The 18,011-nt window shown below is 39.6% G+C and overlaps 1 protein-coding gene across 1 annotated transcript in view; it reads right to left on the reverse strand.

The window, feature by feature from the left end:
• Window positions 1-18,011, reverse strand: part of LOC121635187 (protein unc-80 homolog) — a 51,427-nt gene that overhangs the window by 16,999 nt on the left and 16,417 nt on the right. The window contains exons 16-33 of the mRNA XM_041978271.1: window positions 16,787-16,935; window positions 15,020-15,183; window positions 13,739-13,837; window positions 13,308-13,516; window positions 9,998-10,104; window positions 8,574-8,667; window positions 5,481-5,653; window positions 5,169-5,381; window positions 4,955-5,090; window positions 4,494-4,627; window positions 4,232-4,409; window positions 2,952-3,161; window positions 2,737-2,834; window positions 2,455-2,655; window positions 2,266-2,373; window positions 1,615-1,753; window positions 1,155-1,336; window positions 856-987 (exon numbers count right to left, since the gene is read on the reverse strand). Coding sequence (XP_041834205.1) covers window positions 856-987; window positions 1,155-1,336; window positions 1,615-1,753; window positions 2,266-2,373; window positions 2,455-2,655; window positions 2,737-2,834; window positions 2,952-3,161; window positions 4,232-4,409; window positions 4,494-4,627; window positions 4,955-5,090; window positions 5,169-5,381; window positions 5,481-5,653; window positions 8,574-8,667; window positions 9,998-10,104; window positions 13,308-13,516; window positions 13,739-13,837; window positions 15,020-15,183; window positions 16,787-16,935 — 2,726 coding nt within the window. The remainder of the gene's footprint in view (window positions 1-855; window positions 988-1,154; window positions 1,337-1,614; window positions 1,754-2,265; window positions 2,374-2,454; window positions 2,656-2,736; window positions 2,835-2,951; window positions 3,162-4,231; window positions 4,410-4,493; window positions 4,628-4,954; window positions 5,091-5,168; window positions 5,382-5,480; window positions 5,654-8,573; window positions 8,668-9,997; window positions 10,105-13,307; window positions 13,517-13,738; window positions 13,838-15,019; window positions 15,184-16,786; window positions 16,936-18,011) is intronic.

Consider the following 18,011-nt stretch of genomic DNA (forward strand, 5'->3'; position numbering starts at 1 on the left):
GAAGAACATTGTTCAAGTATTGAAAAGGATCAATCATGACAAATTGTGACACATATACTCATACTCATATACTCAGACTGGAATTTGGAGAATTTACTGTATCTTGTGTACAGTAAATGCCTCACAGCATTCGCACAATGCCCATACACATAAATAGGCTCAACCCATGATATGGAAAACATTCACAGCAAAGTCATTCTCATCTAATGACCATGCATCAACAGCACAACACACAACAGCTCTGTATGCCCGATGCATGCTGTTATTTATCTCCTTGCAACCAAAGCAAGTGCTGAAAGACTTTAAAATGTGGTGATTATCTCTGATCAAGATGCACCTTAACCCACATGACCCATGAAACTACCAGAAAACACTCTAGAAAAGATATTTTCCCCTCCTTTCGCTTGGGATCTAAGGTAACAAGATGCATCAGCACAAACATCCGGACAGAAATACCAACTTACTATGGCATGGACTGACTGAATTAATGTGGCGTACTAAAAACAAAGACAGTTGATAGATAAATTGTAGAACATGTGCTCGCAGGTTGTCATCAGAAGGTAGAAAACATATCTTAATAGTTATGCTTTGAACAAAAAAATGGAGAAAAAATAAAGGAAGAAACCCCATAAATCTGTTTTTTTTTTTTCAACTTTTAATGACCAAACCTTTAAAAAGTAAATAAAAAATGGGAAAAAAATGCATCAAATCAAAGATTAAATATCTTTATTAATTTTTTTTAAAAATCTGGTTATTCTGAAAACTCTTAAAAAAGATGTTTTTGGATGTGTCTACAAAAGTAATTTTACAATATTCATGTTAAGGCAACCTGTTTAAGCAGAAGCTCAGACTTACAGACTGATCTTCACTGATTGGATCCTGAACGCTGCCTGTGTTCTGGGGCACCCAGGGAGGGTCGAATATTGGGACACAAGGCATGCCCAGTATTGGAGATGGCAGAGTGAAGTTGATGCTGGGTGGAGGGATCTGGAGGAAAAAGATAAATAAAGCACAAATCAGTTCAAATAGCTTGAATTATGTGGGGAAAATATGTTCTATAATTAAATACTGAGGCCAACTATGAGCAAATATAAAGAGAAAATCTTCTTAAAAAGCTAGAAAGATAGAAACATGGCAGCGGCATACATCTGTACCTTAAAGATCTGCTGGGCTCCTTCCTCCATGCGAGGCCAAACCTGGTAGCGGAAACGCCACAGGGTGTAAAACTTCAGGATGGAGTTGATACGCTGGCAGGCCTCCTGGTGCTGGAACTCCGCCATCATCATCTCGGTCACCGCGTCAGGGACCTTTACCGCACATAGAAGGAACATGGCAGCTGGAGGGGTTCAGAGAGGTCAGTGTAGAGGAGAAATGAAGAGAGAGTGATAACAAGTGAAAGGAAGACATGAAAAAAGAAAGATGAAAACACGTAGGGGAAGAAAAAGGTAAAACGTGGTTGAAGGCAAAAGAATAAATCAGAGGAAAGAAAAAAGAATAGAAAAAGAAAGGTCAGTTACATTGGAGGGCAATTATTTTTTTTTTAAATAAACTAAAGGGTAAAATCTACAGAGATGAGCCACAGACCACTGATGCACCACTTCATGGCCTACTCACCAGCTGCAGCTGCCATATGTTCATCCACACTAAGCAGAAGCTCCCAGGCTGCAGGTTGGATGTCTCCATACATGTCATCAGTGAGGATGGGAGCAGCCTTGATCAGCAGAGAAAGAGGAGCTGGGGACAAGCTCATTACCTAATAGAGACACACAAAAAAACACAAAAATAAATAAAGAAGCTTTGGTTTTATCCCTGAAACTGTAATGCTGATGGGCCACAGTGTAAAACCAAGGATAGAAATGAAATTATATATATTAATCCATGCACATACACACATATCTAGAAATTACACACACACACACACAAAATATAAGCAAAATCGTTAAATACGTGTGCATGAATTGCCTGGTACGCAAACAAAACTGCATTTACATCAAGTGCTCAAGAGGTTTTGAGACTCTTCACAGCCTCACAGCTTCGTGCTTAGATGGTGCATTTAAGTGCAGGTGGAAAGCTGGGTCATCTGGCCTGCTTGCGACATTTAGTCCCTGGGATTGATTGCTGCAACTGCCCCAATGCACCCAGACTTAGAAATTGTATTTAAGGTTTAATGAACTTTATATTTTCCTCTTTTATAAATGGAACAGAAGAAACAATAAAAGGATTTGTCATATTTAAGATAACTCTGATCCTTAAAAGCCAACTCGCCTGGTTACGGATATACTTTAGCATTCCTGTGTCCTTCTTCCCTTCTGTGTTGGAGTCAGTGGGTCTTCTCTTCATGGACGGAGTCCTCAGGCAGGACTTGTCTGAACACTGAAGGCAAAGAGACTGTTTAGTAAAAATTTACACATCCTCTCGATTCAAAAGCAGGGCTGATAGCTTGTCAAAAAGCACCTCTTTGTTTCTCTTTGCACGTGCTCCGATGTTACCAGAGGCGCTGTCCTCTCTCAGGCTGTCTACTGTCTCACCGTAGACAAGCTTGACAGCACGGACCAGTCGGGCGCAGGAGCGGCCGTGATGCTGGTAGCAGCGTGGATGGCAGAAGTCTATGTGTGTACAGATGAAGCTCTGCTGGTTGCACAACAGGATCATAATCTGTGCAAAGAGAGGAGGGAAGTAAGTTTGTAGGAAGAAGTATGGACTGGCTTTACCATCAACATTAAAGGATGGACATACATGCAGCCAGGACATGTTACGGTGGTAGTTATCCTCAGCTCCTCCTGTGCTCTGGCCCTCAGGTTCGATGCTTGGTTCGCTGGTACTGAAGGGGCTACCTGCATTGGTAAACGTGTTTAATATGAGTCTAAATGCACATATAGAACCCAAAGGCACTTTTTTTTGTTTAACTTAAAGGATTTTGTTACTATAAAGATGTTTCATCCACATCTTACCAATGTCAGTGACAGTGTCCCTGCTTTGTGTTTGTGACAGCAGCCCTTCTTCATTCTCAGACTCAGAGTCCTGCCGAGACAACTTGGTGCTCTTCAGGCTCCCCGCCCGGCGGATTGAGGACAGGGAGCCACCCTTCTTTACACGGAAGCTGCGGGCCCCTTTGATCTGAAGCAGCCGGGAGCCTCCTATACGGATCTTCCTCACAGGTGCTGGAGAGTAGGGAAGGTGGGGGGAGGTTTTTTATAATCAACACTGAGCAATGACCAGTGATGCCACAGATTACTTGAAAAAGTAATCTGACCACTGATTACTGATTACTTCTTTAAAAAGTAATCTAGTTACTTTACTGATTACTAAGGTTTAGAAGTAACTAAGTTAGATTACTAGTTACTTTATTAGTTAAAACCCCCCAAACAAAAAAATGACAATCGATTTTTTTTCGCATATACTTTACTGAAAGTGCATTAGTTACGAATGGTGACTTTACAATGTTTTGCAACTTGTAACTTTTAATTGTTTTTCACCTTCTATGAACATAGTCAGTCTCTTATTAACTTTGTAAATCATTCAGTGCTTCTTCCCTACCATCATAAGTAAATACATGAGTTCATGTCACGTTCTCCGATAACCGGACTTTAACGTCCACCTCAGTTCCAGAGGCAGCTTGCAAGTTTTGAAAATTACGGGGGAAAAAAAAACGAAAAAAAAAAAAAAAAAGCATAAGACAAATCTGCATTATGTTTTACGTTTACACATGAGAAAATAATGAAATAGTAACGGACTTATTAAAAAAAAAATCAATTCGGTTTGGAATAGGTTCTGATGAGGGAAGTGGAGAGGCGGACCTCCCATCATGCACCAGGGTAATAAGTTTCTATATCATATTTTTTTCTAAAGTCATGTGCAGTGAATGATTTGTGTTTGTCGATTTAAAAAAGGTCAAGTTTCAGCGAAGAAAGGTAACTGCATGCTTACGAGTACATAAAATTTCTGTACCACCGTTAATGAGAAGGTGTGTTGAGTTAGATAAATACACTTTCGTCCACGGCGCTTGATTTCAAATCATATGTGAAAGGAGTGGGGAGTGCCGAAGTAACGCAGGACGAATATGAAGAGTAACGGTAATTTGATTACATTGTAGGACATCCTAACGCGTTAGATTATATTTTGTTAAAATATGTAGTCAGATTACTGTAACGCGTTACTTTGTAACGCGTTACTGGCATCTCTGGCAATGACAAATCCAGGCACATCCAGACAGCATGACAGCAGGTCTCACCCTGAGCTTCCTGAATCTTCTTATCATCACAGGTGGTGTCAGACTTCAGAGTGTGGCTGCTGCTGTTGAGTGAGTCGTGGCCATCTTCGTCATCGAGGATGCCTGCAAAGCTGATCTTCCTCTCGTAGCGATGGCGGCCCAGCTCCGGGTCCAGACGCAGACGGCAGCTGTCCAGGTCCTACACAATGACATTCATTAATTTATCCGCTCGCATTCGGTTTTCATTTAGCTTGTTATGGCTTAAATAGATTTCACAACTAACCACCAGCGGCTCAGTGCGAGGTCGAGGTAGGCAGGGAAAGGTCTCTCGGAGGAAAGTGGTGATTTCCAACAACAGCTGGCAGGCAGCCATTTTCAGAGCAAAGGGGCAGCCACATTTGGTAGGATTGACCGTATCTTTGGGGTCAGAATAGAGTATAAAAAAAACATGGTTAGAACATTAATACCCTAATTATTCTATAAACCTTGAAGTCATGTTGCAATTAAGCTACACAAAAACTTAAATTTTGTCACAATTTAACCCATTTTTCCCTACTTCTTTATTTTTAATCACTCACTTGACATTTTTAAGAGCGCTTAAATGGATTAATTCGGGAAGTAAATAAATAAACTCAGATAGTTTACGTGGTCGTGGAGTTACTTGCCACACTCTAGTTTAGATTCCAACAACAATTGATCTTAATATTAATTTATATTTTTCTAAGCTTATAAAATCAGACTCACTGTCATCTAAATAATCCTCTTCCTCATCTTCTTTCCTCATTCTCCTCTTCGTCTCTTCATCATAAATGAACCCCAGGATGTTGGCGGGACTCTCACTATCCGAATGGCAGAGTTCACTGAGCCTTGTTCCTATTGCCTGAGTAAAAATCATTCTAATTAATAAAGCAAGGTTAAAACTGGTCCCGATAAACCTTCTGTGAATTGTTTAACTCACGTCTCCCCACTGGCAGAAATGCTTGGCTGCGTTCCACTGCAGCTTCTGGTTTCTTTTGTTGCCCACTACAGGTGATCGGCCCCTGGACAGGCCTTTCTTGGTGATATTTACATGGTGACCCTTCATCCATTCTGGCCAGTTGCCACGATTACAGCGGTGGACAAATCTGGCACATTCAAGGAAGAGGGAGGCCCGGGCCACAACTGGAGCTTCCTAACCGAGCAGTAAATAAATAAAGGTTGTAAAGTCAGGGGTTATACGAAGTGACAGAACCGCCCAAGATATCTTGTTTGCATGAGTTGTGAAACGTACTAAGTCTAAAGCAGCAGCAAGGATGGAGGCGTCGGGTATGGTCCCTGGCTCGCAGCAGTTGAGGAGAAACTGGAAGCGTTTCATTCCCTGTCGGATGGCACCCAAATTCACAACGTTTTTATTCTTCATGGCCTCTTGACTGGCTGCAAGACGCTCCTGAAAACCATGAGGTCCTAAAGGATGAGATGAAGGCGAGGGAAGGAGCCGAAAGGGATAAACCAGGACAGGTGAAGGGATTATTTTAGTATTCGATGCATTATAGTAAAACTGCAATAAAGATTCTACTTAGATATTGCATGAGGCAACATCACCATCCAATACATGTAACAAACAGCACTGAAGAGCCACCAACAAATGATGCTGAGTGAAAGATGACACACAGCCACCGGCAGAGCTTACACTTGAATTTTCAATTTTATTTTCAGCCCTCACAAGGAGGCAGATGTGATGACATGGAGACAAGTGAGGAAAAAAGAAAGAGGCACAGACTTGATGAGACATTGAGGTATTATGGATAATGTGTTGTTTTTTTTTTTTGTTTTTTTTTTTTATTAGATCCAATAAATCACATTGAAATGACAAGTGTAACCATAGCCGCAAAGAAAGCTGCATCTGAACCACTCTGTTTGTACTCCACTAAAACTCAGGCACTGGAAAATACCACCAGACGTCACCACAGAAGAGACGGAGGGAGCACGGACAACTTCATGCTTGAGGTAGCACAGAAATGCGCCCGGCAGCAGAAAGATGGTCTCGTAGATATGAATTATTGTCAGACAACACCTTTCCTCCATTTTCACTGCTAAGTGAAAGAGAGAGGAGCTGGTTCAACGATGGAAAGACCAAGACGTGCATAGTTGGATAGGGAAATGCAGAGTTGGCAACATAACACACAGTTACAAAAAAAAAAAAAGAAAAAAAGGATAATAATTTTAGGCATCAACAAGAAGTTGCTTTTGGAGAGTCCATTCAGACAACAAAAGGAGTTTAGAATGCAACTGAATGTCTTCGTTTCGTTACAGCTAGAGATTTATGCAAAGTTTTAGCACAGAAAGTTTAATAAAACAGCACACTGATGGCACTAGTCATGTGAATACGAGATGCTTAACATTCTCCACTTACATGTAAAGCATTTGCTTTGAAACGATAAAAGCCACATAGCTCTTAATTATGTGTAAAAAAGCCTTGTAGGCAAGACAGCCTTGGCACTACAACTAGAACATTATGTATGTATTGTCACCAAAATGCATCAGAATCGGGGCTTAGAATTGGATTTGCTATTTAAGGTTGAGGGGGTAAGCACAATAAAGTCATTTGCAGACTACTTGATACAATAACAATTTGGCTACAGTAGAAACATTGAAAATTAGGATAAGATATTTTCAACTAATGTTAATATTTTCAACAAGTGGGAGTGAGCGCATCTTGCAATGTGTTTTTATTTTGTTCTATACAATGTTCTGCATCAACACTACCATGTTCTTGATCACAATGCAGCTTTTATACAACATCATCTTGCAAACTGCCTACTTGAGTGATAATATTTGTCTGTCTTAGCTGTTTACTTTTCTTTGAAGTGGATGTAAACATCAAAACCACCAGATGTGACGATTGCGCAAAAATATCCCTGGCTGTTTGCTTCCAGAAAATTAATTATTATTATTTTAATTATTAATTATTTTTATAGTAAATGACCACGTAAGTTGTAATAACAAGTCAAGTACTTCCTAAAATCAAGACCTTTTAAATTTACCAATTTATGTGCTACCCTTTTTTCCAGTCTGTCTCTGCCCCTTCATGGCCCCGCATCAAAAATTTTCTAGATCCACCCCTGGTGTAGGCAGATAAAGACAAAAGTTGGTTCATTTTTAATGTTAAGGATACAGAACCTTATGTTAACTTTAATGTTAACCTGTGAGGTATTGGCGTTTTACAGATCAGCCATTTATTTAGTTCCAGAACATGCACATAAAAACCTGCCATGCACGTGAGCACAGAGTGCCTACACATTATTGGATCGGGTAAAATAGTACCTGCAAGTGTGTTCTTGATATGTGGTATTTCACAGCAGAAAAATAACCATAAAGGGGTTTTGCTGTCTTAATTTAATTGTTAAAAATTCTGTTTTTATTCAGACCTGAATATCATGAAAAAGGTTTATTGCCCGTGATGCAGCACCAACTTATGTTCACTAGTTTATGAGCCAGGGCTCAGCCCCGGGCCAATCTAACCTTTGCTACCACATATCTTAAATCATTCATGCTTGGATGGGTAGACAATAAATAACTGTATGTATGCATAAACTACCAAGAAACATTTTATGAAACTTGGAGAAGTGGAGTATCGGCAAAGGAAGAACTGAATACATTTTGGTATAAATATGGTTTGCTCTCTTTAAGATGATGACAGTAAGTGCTGTTGTAACCTGCCTCAATCCAGCCAGCCAATGTTCATTGTTAATAATGCAAGTTGCTAAACCTTGCTGCCTGCTATTAGCATGTCTATATGTCTAATCATAGCATACCCCAAACTTATTTTTAATTTGAGATAAAATAAAAATTTGATCAAAGAATTCATTGTGATGTGCTGGAAGACTCAGTAGCAGAAGCAGAGATTGTGATTCAATTAGACATTTTCTATTGGCCTGTTTTAGATGCTGTTTCATGAAGTTTCAGCAGAAACCAATGTGTGTTTTTAACTGATAAAGGATGTTTTTATTTTGTTCATCATTTTACATTTTAATCAGCTATACTCTGTCTCTAAAGTGCCATTACTGTGTTGTTTTTTTATGAGCTTTCTGGGGTCTTTTTGCAGCATGACATTCAGAAAAATAAGAAATGGGCAGGTATTTGTCAGAGCTGACATGGATGATGGTGGACGAAGGATCTGGCAAAAGACAACAGACCATCACGAGGCGAGACAACACACGGACAGACAGGTGGGAAGAAAGAACGAGAGAGAGAAAGAGAGAAAAAGACAAAGGACGATGGAGCGTGGGTGGGCGAGGGGCACCCCAGGGTAGGGGAGGTCTACCATCTTTCTCTTCTGTGTGGTGAAGCTTGGATGGATTCCTTCTGCCAGACCTCCATTTACCGAGCCGCTTGAAGAAATTCTCCTCCTCGTCCCTGCCGTACTCCGGCCCTGCAGCGCCCCCTTCAGACAGCTTCACAGCGCTGGTGAACTTCACCTGATACAAAACAGAAATATATCAGTTGATTTTACTTCCTGATTATTTTTTAAACAACTGGATTTCTTGTGCATTTCAAAGGTTTTTACTTCCTCTTTCTTCAGTTTGAACAGGTGTTTAGATTTATTTTTGTTTTAGATTTCCTGTCCAGCAGTTCGAACCTGGGGCAGTGGCCTTTCAGTGTGGAGTTTGCATGTTTAATTTTTTTCCATTTTTTCCTCTTGCTATTACAGGACATTTGAAATTTCTAATGAAGACATTATTTTTGCCTGTTTACCTGTAGAACAAGTTTTCATTTCAAATAACTGTGGAAAAGAAAACTGCATATAGAGCCATAAGAAATACAGATTTGAACAGACTTTTTAATTTATTTATTTAATAAATAAGGTTGTTTTATATGCAATAACTAATAGTCTCTGTTAGTTCCAGGTTTAATGTGTGCAATAAGGTAATTTTTAAAAGGTTTTTAAAAAACATTGAACCAATCCAGCCCTCAACTTGTTCCATTTTTTTCATTTTGGCCCACTGCGTATTTAAGTTTGACACCCCTGATATACAGACTTACTACCCAAACAGCAAAGTCTATGGAACCAAAACATGTCCCAAATTTGCTTTGTTTTTAGTTTTGACTGATCAATCAAACTCACATATCAACTCAACATGGCCCATATTCTGCACCATCTTTCAACCAACTGGTCACACCTTCAGAGCACTTGCTATTAGCAACGCAAAGGGCCACGTTTGGCCCATACAACACATGCCATAGCCCAAGTTAGGGCCATGGCATGTGTATTGTAAGTACTCTTATTGAACCATATCAGTGACAAGTGAACAAAATTAGCTCTAAATAAGTCCGTTATGGTAACAATGGAATTTAATAACCACTAAAAATAATATAATAATACACAAATGAGCTTAAAAACTAAAGTAATGCTTAAAACCATCAGACTGTTAAAGACATTAAATAAATATTCATGATTTTTATGCTACAGCGAGTAGTGTCTTGAGAGGTGTTCTGATGCCATGTGGAGGCCAGAGTGCTTTATAACTAATAGTATCATTTAAAAAATCAATTCAGAAACTAGCAGCCATTACGTGTGTTCTACTATTAATTTTATTTGGCACTTGCAGTAAAATTTAAAATTCATTGTAACCACTTAATTGTTTTCTATGGTAAAGAGAGCAAGACATTAAATTGTCTTGTACATATTCTAAAAGTATTTTTCTGACTTTGTGGCTCTGGGACAGAAATAGTCTCAGTTTGGAGTCCTTTACTGAGGATCATCGGCCCCCACTGATCAGTATTTTTCCAGTTGAATCTAACACTGACCTTTGAGCTCTGACGTATGAAGGAGAGTCGATCCACCGAGCTGATGTCCAGCAGGTCCTCAACGCCATCAGTTAGTCCAGACAAAGAGGAGCGCTTCAGCCAGTTTCCTGGAGATACATGAAAACAAAACCATGATCATCTAATACTAAAGAACACACAAAGCTATGCATGTATCAGACACACTGGGTTGTGAACATGCAGGGTTAAATAAATAGAGGAAGTATAAGAAGCAGTCATTGTTATTGTACAGGCACACACATTCAAAACTGTAAAAGTTAAAGATTCACAGATTTAAGCTAATTCAGTAATAGTTCAGAAGAGACAAAAATCCCTGGCTGAGTGGTAAAATTTCATCTTGTGCTTGCAGAAGCAAGTACCAGATGGATAAAAGCAAAATGTTCAACTCTGCACAGTCAGAAAAACACAACATATAAATGCAATGATGTTGAAACAAAGTGGTTTAAAATGTTCAGACTGTCAAGGAAAACTCCAGAACAGTTAACATTAACTATTCCTTTTAATGATTCTTTTAGGTGGATAATTTTACCGAAAGCTTAAATGTACTTATTTTTAAATGCATCAGTTCTGCTCTTTGTCCTATTATATGCTCACTTAATCCATAAAATAACTATTCATATGAAATGTTTCCATGAACTGTCCTGAGCACTTTATTGGAATGGGTAAAAACATTAAAATGTGTTTATATGCACACTGTCTATGTCTACGGACCACTGTGTATATAATAAACCTGACCATACATCTGGCTGTGCTGATTCCTCCGTGTCGTTATGACGTTTCATTACACCTTGTCGTTATGACGTCATTACTTCTTGTCGTTACTTCTTGATGTTGTGATGTGTCGTTATTCCTTGTCGTTATGACGTGTCTTTACTTCTTGTCATTACTCCTTGACATTATGACGTATTGTTACTCCTTGTCATTATAACATGTCTTTACTTCTTGTTGTTAATTCTTGACGTTATGATGTGTCGTTATTCCTTGTCGTTATGACGTCATTACCTCTTGTCATTACTCCTTGTCGTTATGACGTGTCGTTACTCTTTGATGTTATGACATGTCTTTACTTGTTGTCATTACTCCTTTATGTTATGACGTGTCATTACTTCTTGTCACTACTCCTTGTCGTTATGACATGTCATTACCTCTTGTCATTACTCCTTGTTGTTATGATATGTCATTACCTCGTCATTACTCCTTTATGTTATGACGTGTCTTTACTTTGTGTCATTACTCCTTTATGTTATGACGTGTCATTACTTGTTCTTATTACTCCTTGTGGTTATGACATGTCATAACCTCTTGCCATTACTCCTTGTTGTTATGACGTGTCTTTACTTGTGGTCATTACTCCTTTATGTTATGACGGGTCATTACTTCTTGTCATTACTCTCTGTCGTTATGACATGTCGTTACCTCTTGTCATTACGCCTTGTCGTTATGACATGTGATTACCTCTTGTCATTACTCCTTGTCATTACTCCTTGTCGTTATGACGTGTCATTACTTCTTGTCACTACTCCTTGTCGTTATGACATGTCATTACCTCTTGTCATTACTCCTTGTTGTTATGATATGTCATTACCTCGTCATTACTCCTTTATGTTATGACGTGTCTTTACTTTGTGTCATTACTCCTTTATGTTATGACGTGTCATTACTTGTTGTTATTACTCCTTGTGGTTATGACATGTCATAACCTCTTGCCATTACTCCTTGTTGTTATGACGTGTCTTTACTTGTGGTCATCACTCCTTTATGTTATGACGGGTCATTACTTCTTGTCATTACTCTCTGTCGTTATGACATGTCGTTACCTCTTGTCATTACGCCTTGTCGTTATGACATGTGATTACCTCTTGTCATTACTCCTTGTCGTTATGACGTGTCGTTATTCCTTGTCATTACGCCTTTTCGTTATGACGTGTCGTTACCTCTTGTCATTACTCCTTGTCATTATGACATGTCTTTACTGTTTGATGTTATGACGTGTTGTTACTTCTTGTCGTTACTCTCTGTTGTTACTCTGTCGTTTTGACATGTCATTACTCCTTGTCATTATGACGTGATGTTACTCCTTGGCATTACTCTTTGTCATTACTCCTTGACGTTATGATGTGTCATTACTCCTTGTCGTTATGACATATCATTACTTCTTGTTACTCCTTGTCATTATGACTTGTTGTTACTCCATTTCACCACATTGTCTGGCTTTGATTTCATGAAGTCCTTTTGAAAGTCCCCTCTGACAGGTTTGTGACTGGCAGATGACATGTTACCATAGTAACGGACATCCACGTGACCACTCAAGGAATTTAATGTAATCAAGTTATGGGCCATTTTGGTGGGTATATTGTAACTGATGGTGCTGGGACAATTTTACCTACAAGCTGTTAAATCCTGGCTATTTTAGGGCCATTTTACTGTTTTGGCTGTTCATGGCAGAAAGGAAGTGATGTGTCTCGTTTGCCGAACAGCTGTTTGCTCATAACCCCTACATGACTGTTTTTACTGCTCCTGGCACTCGTATTTGAATGAACCATTTAAAAGGACTTTAAATGATCACCACGGAAATCAACAGTCAGACAACGTGATGAAACCACAAGGAGTAACAACACAGCCAAATGTGTAGTCAGGTTTACAAACTACATACACAATGGTCCGTAGACATAGACATTGTGCATATAAACATGTTTTAATGTTTTTGGCACAAATGGAACCTCATAATTAACTAAACTTGAAATTTTTCAGACTAGTACGAGCTGTCTTGCCTGCACCATTTTCCCTCCTGTCACTGCAGTACTACTAAGTATAATGTATTGTATTAATCTAATACCAGATCTAGAACAGCATGCACACGGGGTGGAGTGACCGACACAAACAGACATGACACGAATACTGTATGAAGATGGTTCCACATCCACATACGTAAGACAGAGCGAGTGAGTGGAAGGCGCGTGGTCCCACGGCATGCTGAGGCACAAAAAGGAACACAAAACAGACCAAAGAGATGAAGTGACCTGGCCTGCAGCAACAATGTTGGAGATACAGAACACATCGTGCTTGAGAGAGATATGGTCATGGAAATGGATTCTGCTTCTGAATATCAAGTAGAAATAATTGTTAACTTTGTTATCTACAGAGAGCTAGAATGCTAGACGTATAGCATAATCAGTAGATAATGTTATAATTTAACATAAAAATCTCAAAGTTTTGCTTCCACAAAAGGAAGAAACATTTAAGGCAGAGAGTTCCAGGCTGATTAGAGTCTGCATAACAATGCACTCCTCACCGATTGGCAGTTTCAGTTTCTTGCGAAGCGAAATGCGTCGAGATCTGGATCGTGAGCGTCGGTCGGTGGTGGTGCCAGAGTGCGCGGTGGTACACTCAGAGGTGTCCTGTTCCGACTGACTGCTGGTGTCACTGGCTGCACTCTGGGACTTAAACATCTTCCTCCAAAAATCCTTCCTGCCCAGCAGAGCACCCGGAATCTGTTCCTCACTGGGGGGTTGGAAATAGAGGGAGGAAAGAGAAGATCTGAATGCAACTATGTAACTTTCTAAAAAAGCTTTTAGCTTCAGCTGTTCAGCTAGTTGCCTGTTCTTTAGGGAGAGAGGGAGCAACAAGAATGGTTTTAGAGGTTTTCCTAATTTGAGCACACAAATGGAAGCTGGGCTCGACATAGATGGCGCTTTATGGGCATGCTATGATGTGGACACTCACTGTTCGGGGGTCTGGGGGGGTCTGCTGGAGATGTAGCTACGACACTCATCAGCAGCACTGGACACATGACCCTTCTCCCCGGACACACCCGCCTCTGACCTGCACACACACACACATACATACATACATACATACACACCCCAAGACAAAGTGCTCAGACCATGTGCTGAGCTCTCCTGGTGCAGTAAAGACCAACCACATGAGTCACACCAAATGTTCCTACAGCTTCAGATGCCTGGCAATCTGGCAATTTGTTCCTTTTACGCATTATGTTTTTTTAAGGTGATTCGAGATATTTTCAAAAGGGCATTATACATCAGATTGTTTCTACAAAGTTATTTGTTGGACTAAAAAAAAACATGCAATGTCCTCTGCAAAACTACTAGCACATTTATTATTTGCAGAACTTATTGCAAATATGGTCATCTAGAAGTTTCTGGAACCGGTCTGATGGTAGGAGTCCATTTTGTAATGACAGATTCCAGTTTTCTCCACAGAGTTTCTAAAAAAATAAATGTAGAACTCATATGAAATTAAAACATTTTCCATTTTGCTGCAATTTGATGTTGTTTTGCTCAGACACTCCCAAAATAAACATAAAAATGTCAATTTTTTTAAATACTTTGGTTAGCTTCTGATATATTATCCTTTAAAAACAGTAATCTGTACATCCAGTATCAGAGACAGCAAAACAGCCCTACAGCATGATACCACCTCCACTGTGTTAAACTGTATGTAAGGTATCATTTTCCCTTTTGCTTTATTTCACTATAAATTTGTGAAAAAAAAATCCATGGGACATGGTCTTTAGCCAGAAAGAAAGCTCTGCTAACAGATTTCAACTGCATCTCTGAAGCCATTACAGGTGGTTTAATTTCTTTAAGGCTGCTGTGATTGATTTGCCTTTTGCATGTGGGTAGTCATGTGATTTGGTAGACATAGTTACAGTGCCACCTGGCAGGCCTGTCCTGTGTGTTTAGACATTTTACAGTGAAATTAAAACATCACGTCATTCACTCAAGCAAGAAAAACAGATGCTGACAAGACAGAAAAAAACCAAAACAACATAAAAACAAGCAGTGATGAGAGGCAGAGCGCTGATTTGCTACATAGAGAGAACCACTTATTACAGCTGGACAAAAGGTCTGTTTCCACTGGTGAGGGGAGGAATTTTAAGGTTTTTACTTTAAGAGAGTTCAAGTTAAGTTTAAGTTAGTCAGTCTTTGACTGGTTCGTAATTAGATAAAACATCATGACATTTAGCCCGTTTCTGAATGGTACCTCCTGGGTCCAGCCTGTTTGTTCTCCTCCTTCTCCTCAGGCTTCTTGGTGGCGGTGACCTTCTCAGCGCTGTCCAGGAGCGCGCTCAGTGCCACCCTGCGGAACACGTTTCCATGGGCTTCCTTTATGAACTGGACCAGCTGGCGGATGTCGCAGTACAGACCCTGTGAAGGAGATGGTGACGAAGTGAGAACAAGCCATGTGTGGATAAGGAACTGTCAGAACCGATAGCAAGAATCTACATTTAGGCTGGTTTCACTTTTCTGCAAACATTCTTCACACATACAGAAAGCAAGCCTGGCGTGCAGAAGCAGTTTATCATGGCTTCAGTTCCAACTTGTGAGTGGGTGGCCTCTGATAATAAAGCCTACTCTGAAAAATTGTGTCATCTTGCACCAACACACACCAGTTGTGCCAGCCTTGAGGTGTTTGACACCACTGAGGAGGACATGAGAACTATTTTAATGGGAATTATCAATTTTCTTTGTTAACCAAGAATTTTTACTGGCTTGTACACACATTATGTACTTTTTATGCACTTTTTATTTTCAAATATTAACTGATCAAATTGAATATTTATTCACTTTAATTTATTTATCCCTATGCTAATATCTTATCCATTTTTATGTACTGTGTCTGATGTAGTTTTGATTCTTTTTAAGTACAAAATAAACCACAAATTACCTGTAACTACAGTAACTAAGAAGCTAATGGAACAAACAATTATGTGGACATAAATTTTTCTTTTATTGTCCAGATGAAAATTCAACACAGAAAATATTTAATGTGTGTTCGTTTGGCTGCAATATAATGCAAAGAAGCAGCCAACTGGGATTAAACAAATCTTTACTTATGCATTTTCTCTAACTAGATCCAATGGAGCATGTAGACTTAGCTTTACTGTAGCTGCACAGCTTTACTTGCCATTTCTAACAAAGAAATTCAACAGGTTTGCAATATGTAATGAAATTATTTAACTTGCAAAATAAAGTTCTTATAAAAAATAGTTAATTCTGGTTTATTTTATGATAAAATCTTTTTCAAAGATGCTTCTGAATTAGCACTGTACCATAAAATGGTTAAATATCAAGCTGAAATAGCAACATTTAACCTTTTAGCCCCATGGTTGTTATATTTGATACATGTGGTGTTTCTGAGACCTATTGCATCACTTTAGGATTAAAACTTTATATAAAACAGGATATTCTGCCCCCTTGGTGGATACCTTTTTCACTATAATAATTTCAACATATCACGCAGTAATAAACCATACATATATGCAGAATATACTATGTTTTTTTACATGGAAAAAAACATACTTGGAAAAAGATTTCAGATAAAAAAATATATCTGACCATTATTTCTTGGGTCAAGCTTTAAAGGACGGCACTCCGTCATTGTTCAGCTGGCAGATGAATAAAAACAGATTTGGTGTGTAGCATGGATGAAATCTGATGTTTACTGAGCAGTAGTCATAACAAGCTCCTAGTTTTGTTTTAGTGTCAATTTCAATGGAGATTCAATACATTTGATCTGATTTTGCTGCTTGCTGGAATCATAATTCCTCATGAAGGTTTCTGTGTTAGTGATCAGTGATAATTTAATTTCAAATTGATTTCTTGTTCAGTTAAAAGAACTGGCAAAGCTTATTGACAAAAGTCTAAGAGTCCCACAAAGTAATGGTCATTTCAACATGCACGAATGTGAAGTAAAGCCCTGATCTAACACACAGAGGCAGATGGACCAGTGACTCCTCACACCACTCACCAGGTTTTCAGGGCTGTGCAGCTCATGTGTGGTGGAGGCACAGCGGGTGATGAGGGACTTGAACATGCAGCCCACTACCACCGCCTCCATATTCTGGGCCAAAGACTTGTTGTCCCCTGTGGTGAAGTTGTTCCCAAAGCCCGCCTTGTCTAGAAGCAGCAGGGAGGCAGGAGAGACCACGGATCACACAGGGGGTGGTTTAGTCAGCGGGTGGAGAACATTTCTGACAGCCGACCAGCTTGAGCTTTAAACAGTAAGCCCGTACAACAGGGAGGGAAGGAGGGAAGGATCAAAGGAAAAGGGTTCATAAAGCAAATGGGGAAGAAGCAAACTTAAAGGGTTTTAGGTAGGGAATAAGGAATACATGCAAGTGACTAAGGCCTGCTTTAAAAACATATAATGGGGGAGGGGGCTTATCCTCTTGGTCCAATTAGATCAGAGTTGCAAAAATATGAGCTGCATATGGGCCAGATTCAACCAGACAAGTGTAAATTTAGAAGTTGCAGGCGAAATTGTCACTTTCGGACAGAGTGAGGGGTGCAGCAATGAAAGCGGTGCCTAGGGAAGGGTCTGATCGGGTAAGTATAGTTATCTTATTGCTTATATTATTGACTTAATTATTGATTATGTGTATCTACCGATGTTTCTTTTTTTCGCCCTCCTGGACCTTTCACCTGCACTGCCGTACTCTGCAAGAGAAAAGAGGCGGGGCACAAGTTGATTGACATCAGGCCAGCACAGACATGTAGGTGGTGTCAGAAAGGACGTGGCACCCCACCTCCTGATGGAGGTGAACCCAAGACGCACATAAACTGCCACTATTAAAAAAATAACTCCACCACACACACTGAAAAATCAAAACAAGGTGCCCTGTTCACTTTCAGAAATTAAAACACTCATCGGTTCAGTACCTTGCCAAATGCACAGTGTTTTATAAGACATAATTGTTGTTTGTGCTTTACTCAACCAAAATACCTTAAAGTACAAAACTGAATTGGCATGTACAATGTGTCTCAATGCTCAGGGATAAGACCGCTGATTGAGCAGCAATGTAATGGATAAAGCTTTGGATTGGCAAGGGTACAGAATGGATGAGTGAGTAAGGAAGGTAGGATTCAGCTCATTGAAGTGAATGAGGAAAAAGAAGGAGGATGGAAGCGGGAGGAAGTTGACAAAAAACGGGATACAGACAAGCAAAGACAAGTGGAAGAAGGAAGGGGAAAGA

The sequence above is a fragment of the Melanotaenia boesemani genome, chromosome 24 (genome assembly GCF_017639745.1).
Source record: "Melanotaenia boesemani isolate fMelBoe1 chromosome 24, fMelBoe1.pri, whole genome shotgun sequence".
Lineage (NCBI taxonomy): Eukaryota > Metazoa > Chordata > Actinopteri > Atheriniformes > Melanotaeniidae > Melanotaenia > Melanotaenia boesemani.